The sequence below is a fragment of the Diadema antillarum genome, unplaced genomic scaffold (genome assembly GCF_040938485.1).
Source record: "Diadema antillarum isolate AM-2024a unplaced genomic scaffold, OU_Dant_1.0 seq00001823_RagTag, whole genome shotgun sequence".
Taxonomy (NCBI): Eukaryota; Metazoa; Echinodermata; class Echinoidea; order Diadematoida; family Diadematidae; genus Diadema; species Diadema antillarum.
Genome location: NW_027272497.1, coordinates 59,055 through 72,377, shown reverse-complemented (window position 1 = coordinate 72,377; position 13,323 = coordinate 59,055). Strand labels below are relative to the sequence as shown.

At 38.7% G+C, this 13,323-nt stretch overlaps 1 protein-coding gene across 1 annotated transcript in view; it reads right to left on the bottom strand.

Annotated features, from left to right (window-relative positions):
• Positions 1-13,225, bottom strand: part of LOC139712566 (protein APCDD1-like) — a 70,672-nt gene extending 57,447 nt beyond the window's left edge. Inside the window, exon 1 of the mRNA XM_071624375.1 lies at positions 12,666-13,225. Coding sequence (XP_071480476.1) covers positions 12,666-12,753 — 88 coding nt within the window. The 5' untranslated portion in view covers positions 12,754-13,225. The remainder of the gene's footprint in view (positions 1-12,665) is intronic.
• Between the last annotated feature and the right edge of the window lie 98 nt (positions 13,226-13,323).

Genomic DNA, 13,323 nt, shown 5'->3' with positions numbered 1-13,323 from the left:
GGCCTGGTGGGAGTTTTGCGCGTGACAAGTGCCATCTTTTCGAAACGTGGCGGAAAATAAGAGCACTTTACAAGATTGAGTTGCTTCCGTTCTCAGAATGTTACCCTCCCTCTTCACGGTTTGGACACAATTTTGCGTAACTCAGCGGCTGATAATCAAAATCCTGCCGTGACTGAAATGCAAAACCCATCTATATTTTCAGCTTAACTTGATCATCTACTTTAATTATTTCTGTCTGTCACTTCCTGTTGCGATAGCAAATGGATTACAAAATGATTTCGAAGTGAAACCCGGAATGTTGTAATGTTTTACAAAATCAATTATTTCATCATTAGTTTTCTTTCTATAACATTTTTTTTTATACCACTTCATCGTCAGTTTCTCTAATGACAATTATATCCTTTGTCATTAGTATATTTCTCAAATCACAGCTCACAAAATGATGCAGCATCTTTCCCGGAAATTTCATAAAGAGAAAATCATATTTTAATAGTCCATCATGCTTTTCCCATTATCATTTGTGTGTGTGTGGGGGGGGGGGGGGGGGAGTGCACTGTTGGTCAGTTTTGCTATGGATCTCGTCTCTTCATTTCGTCATTATCTCTTTCTCTCTATCCCAAAACTTAATTGATAGTAAACTGAACATAGACATAAAGAGATAAAGTCATGCATTGCAACTGATAGACGAATTGCCCTATATTGAAGTACATACGAACTAAATTAATCAGTGCTTTAGTAGTAGCCATGTGATTAAAAAAATATCATGGGCACGCACACTCTGGCTGGAGTAGAACCAACGGCCTCCTAATCACCGGACAAGTGTCTTACCCACTAGACCAGCGAGCTTCCGCCCGACAGTCAGTGCTGGTTTTATTATTTGAACGTCACGTATAGTGAATGAGGATAGAAAAGACGACCACTAAAAGTATGGGGTAATCAGACCATGTAAGGTAAGAGGCTTCTGAAACAATGTCAAAGTTGTGCATTCTCCTTCCGTCTCCCAGGGATTGCCTCAATCCTTTTGTCTTCCCTCTCCACTGCAATGATTTAAAGCACATCAAGTAAACAGGATGCCCCTTTCTTAAGTCACGGCAACATTTTCAAAACATTTTCATTCTCAAGAGAAAAAGGGAATAATAGGGAGAGGGAGGGGCAGGTGAAAGGGGGGGGGGGGGAGGGGCACGCAAGCAGGAGGAATGTCAAAGTCACGCAGGATTCTAACACACTTGACATTGGATGGTAACCCACTTCTCCCACTTCCAGACGGATTGCTTTCGCATTCCGACACTTGTAGCTGTATGGCCGCGGAGAAGAATTTCGCCCCTGACGAACGACAATCCTCCGACATATTGACATTTGATCGAGAAACGTCGTCGAGATGGAGGCGGGAGAGAGAGGACATGAGAGGGACAGAGAAGAAGAGAGGAATGGAAGAGAGAATCATAGTGAAAAAAGAAAGAAAAAGATGAAATTAGTAAGAGAGGAACAGAGATGTAGTGAGATGAAGGGAGAGAGAAAATAAGAATAAAGTAGATGAAGAGAGATAATAGTTAGAAAAGAATAGAGATGTTTTAGGAGGAGGTGAAAAGAGGTGTAGTGGAATATAGGAAGAGAAAAAGAGGAAGAGAAAGGAAGAGCAAGAGAAACATTGCCGAGATGGAGGCGGTATAGAGATCATGAGAAAGATAGATAGAAGAGAGATAGAGCGAGAGATGAAAAGCGGAAGAGAGAAGAAGAAGAGAGAGGAGAGAAGAAACTGGGACAGGCGTGTATTAAGGACACTGTATCTACTTCTATGTAAGATGGGTGTATACCTCTTAAGCCCCTTACTTTTAGTGGTCGTCTTTTCTATCCTCATCGAATCCATGGCGTTTTCTCTCTTTATGCCGATGTTCCATTAAATTTGCTGCTATGTATTACGTTTTGTGATCGAGAGAAAAAAGATGATGATGGGATGAGGGTACAAGAAACATGACAAACCTGAAAAATGCCGCCCTTCAAAATAAAGAAAAAAAAAACCCGATAAAAGCAAAATGGTTCTGACTTCCAGGTAACAGGTATTCGGCTCGAATCCACCTCGATCCTATGTGGATTACATACTTGTATAATATAGAGGGTGTTTTACCCTCGATGTCCATTTTCCTTCGATGATCTTCATCGATACACTTATAGTGTCATACCGCAGCACAGCAATGCACTCCAGACTTGCACAGTGTGGAAAGAAATGGGTTAATCGCACTCTGTAAAACCTGTAACAGAGAATAGACTACGAGATGACATCCTTACGATGTATAGACAAGAGACATTTACCAGCGTATCATTACTATGGAGACGGGATGTTGTGAAAACCCAGGATTAGCCCTTGCGGAGGCGGATTTGACCGGGGATGAACCCAGAAAACAGTGAAAACAGAGAAGAGCAAGAAGGCAATTCGCCTGTGTTGCTAGACTGCAATAATCTGAATTCAAATATAAGCACTTAACAGGTTAAAGTTCACCAGACAAAGGTGAATAAAAATGGCGATCACTACAGCTATATCGTTATATTATCTTAATCGGAATAATGCTAAATACGTACGGAGTGGCGCACTCGAAAACATGCACTCGATTATTATCTTGTCCTACAAAGTATCGTTTTAGCTACAGGAAGACGGGTAAGGGGAAGGGGGTTGTGGAAGAGAAAAAGGGGTAGACATAGAATGAGAGGAACTAAGAAACAAAATCTATCTATCTATCTATCTATCTGTCTATCTATCTATCTATCTATTTATCTATCTATCTATCTATCTATTTATCTATGTATGTATGTATGTATGTATGTATGTATGTATGTATCTATCTATCTATCGATCTATCTATCTATCTATCTTTATCTACCAATCAGTCTATCTATCTATCTATCTATCTATCTATCTATCTATCTATCTTTATCTATCGATCGATCTATCTATCTATCTATCTATCTATCTTTATCTACCAATCAGTCTATCTATCTATCTATCTATCTATCTATCTATCTATCTACCAATCAATCAATCAATCTATCTATCTTTGTAATTATTTATCTATACTGATATCTGGTTTCTTCCACTCGCAATCAAAGAACTGCCTTGTGCTTGAAAATGCTTTTTGAATGTAGAATCTCTGTCTGTCTGTCTGTCTGTCTGTCTGTCTCTGTCTCTCTCTGTCTCTCTCTCTCTCTCTCTTTCTCTCTCTCTCACGCATGCACAAAAAATACGGATCCCCATTTTGACGGTTTTTTTTCAGTGCTGTATTATAGTGCATGACTGAACGGTTTTCCAAACACGATTCGTCGCAGCTGAACGGCTGTCTACACAAATCACCAGCTGATGAAGCAGCGTAGATCCCCATAAAATGTTTTGAACAAAAACGGGTAATGAGGCTTTGCTATAGATTTGAGGGATGCGGAATATGAGGGCAATGGTGAAGGGAGTGATAAAAAAGTGGGTGAAAATTCAAAGGAAATATATCAGAAAATATCATAAGCTCTATTGTGGAAGTTCAAGGAAAACAATCGGGAGTTTGCGTGTATGATAAAGTACAGCTCTCGTTCATGTCTAAAATTTTAAGACAAGTACTAGTCGTTTTTGTATTTTCAAACTGGAGGTTTGATGACGTGCCGTCAGGAATTAAACGTGTAAAAATAAAAAAAAGCTTACTACTAACATCATTGCTGCCACTACTACCACTACTACCTTGACTACACCCACTTGATAATATTGGTGATGATAATGATAATAGTATTAATAATGATAATAATGATGATAATGATAATACTAATAATAATGATAATAATAATAATAATACTAACAATTATAATAATGATAATGATAATAATAACATTACATAAAGAATATATTCATAATAACTACAAAGAATGTAATTGACACTTTTCAAGCATTCTTATTGTGCCGTACGTTTATACTATATCCACATTATTCTCTTACCGTGAAAAGTCAAGGACATAGGTCCTTGAATACTTGCAATTATTATGATAGTAGCTAATCATAGTAGCTACTATCATAATAATTACAAGTATTAATACATGTACATGTAAACATGTCTAGTGCAACTGGATATTTCCCAGTGTCCTGCTTACAAAGAAAACGTTCATGCCAGGTGAAATTTATGCCGCAATACTGATCCATATAATTATTTTTCTCGATATGACGATGATTCTTTGGGAGAAAAATTGAGAACAGTTTACCGTATCTCTCTCTGCATTTTGGTCATCTACACAAGTCGCATCACAAGTCAGCCAAACTCGTTCAACCCTCTTTCTTATCTCGGTGTGGGCATCCAGGTTTTGGGGCCACGCAAGCCGGTCGGGGGGCCCCTTACCGAAATTGGATTTGACGTATCTAGAGAAAGAGATTCCTATCTAAACGGGGTGTGAGATAAGGGGGGAAGAGAAATATGGCTACAATATTGCACCGAGCTATGACAGATAAAACCCAGAGGATGCACATTGCAGGAGGGAGAGGGATTTGGTTGGGGATGACTCAATCAATTCTGCGATTTTGTTTATCTCTGATTAAATCGCTCCACTTCTTCAAGCCCCTACCTTCCGCTCAATCATAATTCAACTCCAGTGTCCCTTCCCATCGCTTCCATAATGCGGGCATATCAGTGCAAGGCAATTGCTATTGTCTTGTAATGTTCTATTTCTTTCTTTCAAGTTTTTCTTAATTAGTTTAAAGTGTCAATTACATTAGCATTTCTGAACTTCGACCTGCATCAATAAAGTATGACGAATAGGTCAATCTTCAAGACTGCTATCACTTCGGAGCACACATTCAACACTGATGCCCCTTCCCAGCACTTTGGTAGACTTAACCTGCTTTTGGATTTGGAAAGATGCTATCTCGAGTTCGGATGTTACCTGGCACTTAAACTTTTTTTTTTTTATTGCAAATGTTCTGCTCTCTTTTCTTAAACTTGCTTTTGATGCATATCTATGAGTGCATCTCACTAGGCTGTGTTACTGCTTATGACAAGACCATTTGGGAGAACACGGCTTAAACCAAAAGGGTACCTGGGTAAATAAGACCATACTAGTGGAACTTCACGGCATGCACGGAGAAGTTGGTACTGAGTCTGCACTTTGGTGTGAATTCCATTGAATGGCTTTAGATTACTTAATGGCTTTAGATTACATTGTTGTGTTATTGTTGCATTAAAATGTTGTAATCATTATGTTTGAATCGAAATGAAATGGAATGGAATTAATCTAATTTCATTGAATGACTTTAGATTATTAAAGCAAGAGATTTTTCTCTAATTGTGTGTATGTGTGCATTGCACAAAGCGTCTTTCTCCACACACTTCTATCCCGTTGCAAGTGGTAACACTTAATTTGATGAGGATGGATGAAATTGTCATTAAGGTATATGAGCATGATGAGTGAAATTAACTGTGGTATAATAAGATGGAAGTGTAGAAGGTAGAACTGATCCATATTACTAGTGAAAATCCTTGTCCTTCCTTAACTGGTAATGTCTTTACGTAGGTAAGTATCTTTATTAATTTGACCTTTTCACAATCATCTCTGCCAACGGAACAGAAAAAAAAGATAAGTGTATTGACATCCCCTCCCAAATAAACACAGTACACAGTTCCCCCCCCCCCTCTCTCTCTCTCTCTGGCTGCCCATCTATCTACTATCTATATATCTACATGTGTATCTATCTATATTTATCAACCTATCTATCTATCTATCTATCTATCTATCTATCTATCTATCTATCTGTCTATCTACTATCTATTTGTATCTACTTTCTCTTTTTTTAATTCATTTATTTTTTTTAGTCCTCTTTCGACAGGGTAGCCCCTTAAGTAGGCAGGTACTGTTCTTCCTGGGGGCCCTGCACATACAAACATATAACAGATGACAAAACAATGACACTTACATTAAATGCAACATATCTATCTTTCTATTCATGTGTCTATTTATCTATCCATCCATCCATCCATCTATCTATCTATCTATCTTTTTATCTATTTATCTATCTGTCTATCTATCTATCTATCTATCTATCTATCTATCTATCTATCTATCTATCTTCCTTTCTCTCTGTCCCGCCGCTGCTTAAAGTCACGTTTGCTATTTTTGCATCCTTAGGTGTGGACGATATGATTCGCAGACGACCTCTCGTATGCACTTTGCTATATGAGCTGGACCCGGATTTGCGCGCGTTAATGTTTACAGGATCGATTCCTACCCACAATCAGTGCTGGTAAACGCTTCGACAAGTGGTCGTTAATTATCGTAAAGGAAGCCCTCGCTTCGATCGACCAGTTTGCCTAAATGGTATCGCGTAATCGATATTGATCGTTTGGCGGTACACAACCGAATTGGAGGAGGGGCCACAAATGTTGCCGGCTCCGCAGAGAAAGTATATACAGCGATCTACACAGCTTGCTCTACATTAAGTTCTCTATTTCCGTTGTAACTGCAAACCTGTAAAGTAAGCCTATAATTATATACCTCCTATGTCCTATTATGTCATCCCTAGTTATTGGTGTTTGGGTTATAATCTGTAACCAAATATATAGGTTCGGAGGGGTTAAGAACCTTGAGCGTTTTCAGACATTAACTCCAAGACATCAAACAAACAAACAAACAAACAAACAAACAAACAAACAAACAAACAAACAAACAAACAAACAATCCTTTCTCGAGCCCCACGGATTTATTTTCTTCCACTTCACTCTCTTAAATGGAAGTTTGGGAATTCATTGATGATACACTTTTGGTTCATTGCCCTATATGTCACGTGGTAACACATTTCAGTTGTGTTTCACGTATTTTTTTTTCTCTGCTGCTGCTGAAGACTTTCAACATTTAAGCTGGCACAGTTTGAGAATAGATAAAGGAAACCTTAGTTTAACTTTTCTACAATGGGATAGGAAAAACAAGATTAGTGTTTTTATACGCCGAAAATATTCTGTCCGTGAAACGGTGCATAAACTGAATGGGGGAGGGACCTTCTCTACTCACTGCGTACTGGGTGAGGAAAAAGCGATTAACATTTTTAAATGCTCAAGATACTATTCAGTGAAACCGTCGAACAATTGAGAAAGTGGGAGGATGGGCGAACGAAACCTTACTCCATTCACACTAAATGGTGGATGTGAGAATAGCGATTAGTGTCTTGAACTGCCTAAGAACATGTCAAAGGGTGGAACCGCGTGAACCATTTAAAAGATGGAATGACCTCGAAAGCAAGACAGAGGAGGCAACGTGTAGGATCATCCGAATAGATCATGAATTCCTTATCAATGTGGGTGACCGTGATATCGGAAAAAAAAAATAACTCAGCGGAAGTTAAAGGGATGGTATAGTTTTGCAAAACAAAGCAAAGCAAAACAAAGTGGTCCTCATAAAAGGTGAGTCCCACCTTTTATTATGAGACCTCGTTGGTTTTAGAAATATCTCAGCCGTTTCAAAACCGATTTTCATCAAATAAACGTTGATTTTCTTTTAGATTTGAATGCTCTTTGAAAAGTGGCGTCTAATTGTCTCGCAATAAGTCAAAACCTGAATCCCCATCTCAACCAAAATTATACCATCCCGTTAACCTATGCCTTACAGAAGAAACAAAAATACAACCACAATCCTGGGCAATTTTTTTTAACGCCATTAGAAAGGCTACTGGCATAGAAATGACTACAATAAGGACAACGACAAAATATTTTAGACTGAACATGCTACATATTTATTACTACGATATTATACTGAATGATAGGGTCCTACTGTTCTTGTTTATTCCACAATTTGGGTGCTTTTGTATACAAACAAAAGAGCGATGCCCTCATGTCTTAGGGTTTGCAGTAGTGACGAATCTTGGGAGATTCGGAGGTTTAGTGTATGCGTGCAAGATGTTAGCATGTGAAAATACTCTTAGATAAACCTCTTAATGAAATCTTCTGATGTATTGGTTTTGACCAAAGACTTGCACATCATTGTAATTGTAATCTGGGTATGGTGATGTAATGTCCATCTTTAGTGCATGCAGTGTAAAACCTTCAAAGATATTTAATTGAACAGTATAGAAAAACCACGGCAAAGTTTGGCAGTAAAGAACTTTTATTTTTTGTTTTATATAGCAATGCAGATGTTGAAACAAATGATTATAAAAAATGGGTCAGTTTATTTGTTCCGGAAAACAGGTAACTGTTTTGTTTGGTGTTAAACGAGACTCTCGTAGTCTTTATCAGTTTTATGATTTTAGTGAGATTGGAAACGTCACAATCTGAAACGTCAATCTGAAACTTTTTCTTCTCTTGCGTTGATAGCAAGTGATTTTGTGAGAGAAAGACGCTAGGTCTAGAATGTACCCATGGGCTATACAAGTGTTGAAGATAACGATGATGATGATAATGATGATGATGATGGCGATGATGATGATGATGAAGAAGCATTTATATAGCACCATTTATCTGTACAAACATTCACAGGCGCCCAAGCGATGATGCGTTTGACATCGATTTGCGTGATCGCCAATAACACTTAGCATTCGAACTCTCAGCGCTCGATCTGTTCATCCATACCAGCATGTGACCAGTTTCGTCAGTCTAATCGTTCTTCTCTTTTCTCCTGTATTTGTTATATTTAACAGTCTAATCTATATTTCTGTCCATCTGTCTATTATAATCATGAATTCTGTTTCCACTTCGGCTTAGTATCACTTCCTTCTCCCTTCCCAAAGCAGATCGCCTCCTGGGAAAGGAAAGAAAACAGCTTTATGTCAAAGCACCTTGAGGATCGACTACAATATTGTAGGACTTCGAGGATTGACTTTTAAAGGTGCCGATACAATGAAAAAGCCTTCTAAGCGTTTTCTTGTGCATTTTTCCTCCATTTCTTTACCTGTCCATGGAAGATTTGCCAGATTAACATGGTACATGAAAGTGGGAGGGCAAAGAAAGAAGAACAAAAAGAAGAAGAATTCTTAGGACAACAGGCTATTTGCTCACTTGGAGATGATACTCGAGGGGAAGCTGTCGTTTTCCTCTTCATGTGTCGAGCACAAGCGATCATTTACAGACAGCATGTACGATGTATTTCTTCCCTCTGTCCGCCTATGATATGGCAGCTGAAACGTCGTTAACGCAAGAAAGTGGCAAAAGCCTGTATTCCACATCCCGCTCATATTAATGGCTCCACACTTCGCATAAATGTATTCAAAAATGTCTTCGAGACAATCAATAAATATCAAGGTTGAAAGTAATAAAGAAAGTAATAATTTCGCTTCAGCGACACATCAAGAAGACAGAGATTTACTATGAATAATAAAGAAACTTAGCATGTGATCTTACCCATTGCACCACAGGAAAAGAATACAGAAAATTGTCACAAACACAAGGAAAAAAAATCATCATCATCAACAACAACAGCAGCAACAACAACAACAACAACAACGGAACAGTCATCACGTGCTGAATACTGGAAGTATAATGTGATAGATCAAGGAGTCTGACACTACTTGTGAACTTTTTTTTTTTTTTAGGAATATCAATCACTTGGGCAATAGTGGGTATTTGGGCGGATAGTTGACAATTATTTGACACCTTGGGCAATGATCAAAGATTGCAATAATGAAAAGGAAATAAAAATAGCATCTAGATAAATGCGGTACAAGGGAAACCAACATTCCAATAACGGGAGAAGAGGAATGTTTTTCTATTTGATATCAAATCGCTGCCATGAGGATCGTGATGTGTCGTCTTTTCCAATCAAAAACATTGCTAACTTATGTTAACAGGTTGCCTTTGACATCACAAAATAGGCCTATAAAATCACAGCCATTAAGAACAGACAAGTTGACATGAAGATTAATGTGAACTGATTTTCTTTCTTTTTTTTTTCATCAGGGGTGTTGAGTACCATGAATATCAATTAATCACTTTGGAATCGTAAGGCAATAGATGGGCAACTTCTAATTTGATCAAAGAGGACATTTTATAAGACAGAAATTGAAAAATGAAAAATCCCAAACAATAAAAGTAACATAAATCAACTCTTCCGTCAAACGATGAGATTCCAGCCATTATTCCGTTTGATTTGTTTGGACGGGGGAAGTTAATAGCGGTAAATGCCATCGATCGAATGTGGCATTTATAATATAGCATAATAAAAATGGGACATGCCCTTTTAATTTTCGTCGATGGACTCTATTTGATCCTTTTGGATTCTCCCCCAGCTTTTAAGTTGTTTCTGGTGCAATATTCTTTGGTTCAATAAAACTGCGACCCCTCAAGGGGCCACAGACTAGGGCAAATACGCGGGCGGCGGACCGGCAAATCCTCGCCCAAATATCGAATTACCCAAGGATCAAGTTAAAAAGGAAAACTGAGGCTGATGAAATATAATTACTGTACAGACAACCGTGACGAAAAAACCGCTCGAGGGCCGAAAAGCACTATAGGGAAGAGTATTCCCCCCAAAAGACCAATGCAGTAGCTTAAAAGCATCTTAACGTGGTATTTGGTAGACCTTTTTTTTTGTTTGTCATGAAGTAACGCAGAGGAGAAGAGTAGAGGTGAAACAGGCGAGATCGGTGGTAGACTGAAAGTAAGGGGCTGCAGTGTATGCCAATAGTACATGAAAATAAGGATCACTTGAAACCAGTAACCAGTAGAAAAACAATTTCTTTTCGTATGCTTTTATTGTATATTTTGTGCAAACAGAATGCACAGTAAACCAGGAGACTTAAAGTGATGAAGAAGACAAAATCGCTTTAGTCTAATTATGTAAGAGTTAGTGTATTTTGGTATGAGTGAGTGGATGTTCTCAGGGTCTCCACCTCCGCATCACTTTTGGCTATGAAAAAAGAAGACGAAATATTAAAGTAGAAATATTATTCTGCCACTGTTGTACTTCGCATCTTTATGCTATATCGCATTATTCTTCCAAAAGGTATAGGCCTATACAATAGTACATCTAGCCGATGTGAAACCACAGTTTCAGAGCAAACGTGAATGATTATCATCTGGTAATAATACTCCAATTTTCATTGCAATAATTTGAGCCATTTTCAAGTTATGGAAAATAATGAGTTAATCTTGGCATGTTCATTTCGCCTCTGACCGATGGCCTAAATCTTAAAATACAGAACCATTGTACGATATAATGCATGTAGGTCTACATAAGTGGATACATTCAGTCATTTCCAAGGTATAAAGAAAACAGTGTAAGTGGTGTAATTTTTATCCTTTTACCCTGACCTTTTGACAGTTGGCCTTTGAACCCATGATCCAAAACATCCGACGAGATCATTGTCCGGCAATAAATGTAGAATGTACTAAGTTTCATGAAAATACCTTCAGGCATGGAAGAGATATGGGGGAAATAGTGAACTTTTAGAATTTGACCTTGACCATTATGACCTTTGACCTGAGCGTGTACGCCCACGAGTTGATAAAAACACCTTCATCCACTCATACATACATTATGCCATGTTTCATTCGGATACCCCTACATCATCCACAAAAGCAATTGCGGACGGACGGACGGACATCCCGAAGACATAATGCCTCCGGCGACACTTCGTTGCGGAGGCGTAAAAATCGAGAAAAAAAAAAGATCATTTCAAAACCCATTATTTTCCAAAGGTTCCACCTGGAGATTGACCCTTGACCCAACCACTAGCATTACCCTTGAACTCCCCTCCCCCCCCCCCCAACACACTACTGTACATAAAAAGCGTTCCGCGGCCTCCTGCGTCTGTCTGTGTGTCTGTGCATGGAAGACGCCTCTGTTTACAAACATACAATGTACGTTGTCAGTTTGTTGCAATCTTATACTGGCAAATTATATGATTCAAGAAAAAAGTCCTAGTTAAGCTACCAGTGTCCAGTGGCACTAAAGTAAACATCCAAGCTTGTGCATGGATCATGATCCAGTCTAATTCTTCAGAATCACATGACAGAGTGCCTGTATCATAACATTTGATGCAACATCAAACTTGAATTTGGTTATTCCAGGGTACCCCTTATACTGTTACAAATGCGCTTCAACCTGGCCCCTTTTCTTCCTGGTCAGTTTCTCATTAAAAGTAGAAGAAGAAGAAAAAAAGAAAGAAGAAGAAACGACATTTACACTTTTGCGATCTTGTAACAGAACGCGTGAGTGTCCTATTGTTGACCAGGCGTCGACGTAACACCCTTGTTTCTAGGCGACTGTTAGTTGATAGGGCTTGTGGTGTGGTTCTAACACACCGCCCCGGGGCTTCCAACACCTGTGCGCTCAAAACACACAATGGTGTTGACGTTTACCGGTTTAGCTCCTTTGGCACTTGTTTGGTACCTGTCCTTCCATTCTTACTCAAAAGTTAATATCCATTTCCCCCCCCCTTTTTAAGTTAATCTCTTCAAATCACCCCCTCCTTTCTCTTTTTTTTCATATTTTTTCCATTTACATGCATGGATGCAATTATAATGTTTCATGATTACAATCATCACCGCATCATCCGGAAGTAAAGTGATCTGAGCTGAGTTGAGAAAGATACGCCAATTTGCTAGGCAGTTAATTCATTATGCTGTTTATGTTAATTCACATTAACTTGTATATCTCTACATTTATGTCTGATTATCATTCACAGATAAATCAAAGTCTAGTAGTGAAATGTCTAGATAACTCACCTAAAAGAATGGAGAATGCACTGAGTTCGGGCAGCATCCTTCTATTCCAGACGGTAATCCAGAAAGAAACAAACCAAAGGGTTTTCATCTATCCAGAATAGTTAAACATTGAATCGTGATGCGGTATCTCGCATTCCGCTCCCAAAGTTTCTCCGACGTATACGGTATCCTTCACTTTTTCGTATACATGTATCTTGCTCTCTCCGTTGTATTGTTGCGCTCTCCACTTACTAGTAATGTCTCAGTGTCCATGCACATGTGCAACTCCCAGATGGCTTTTAAGTACTCAGCGAGAAAAGTGACCACAATAAACTCATACTTCGCAATCTTTATCCAAGGGATGCTCGCACACGGGGAAAGAAATTAAGTGTCTGCTACTTTTAAGTATCACACGAATTGCACAGCGAGTAGAGCCGAAATGATATCAGCTTAAGTTAAAAACTTCCCATCCTCGTTTTTGTTTTTGTTTTATTGGGCTTTTTTTTTTGCTGTACAACGCAATCGAATAGGCGGAAATTTTCCAGTAGAGAGAACTCCCGCCTGCTTCGTCAAATCAAGTATTGTTGGTTATCCAAAGATATATGATATTTTCCAGCGCACGATGAACAACTCTATGCCATGCTTCTTCACAGCATGAGCCTTTTCTTGCAGGTGCACC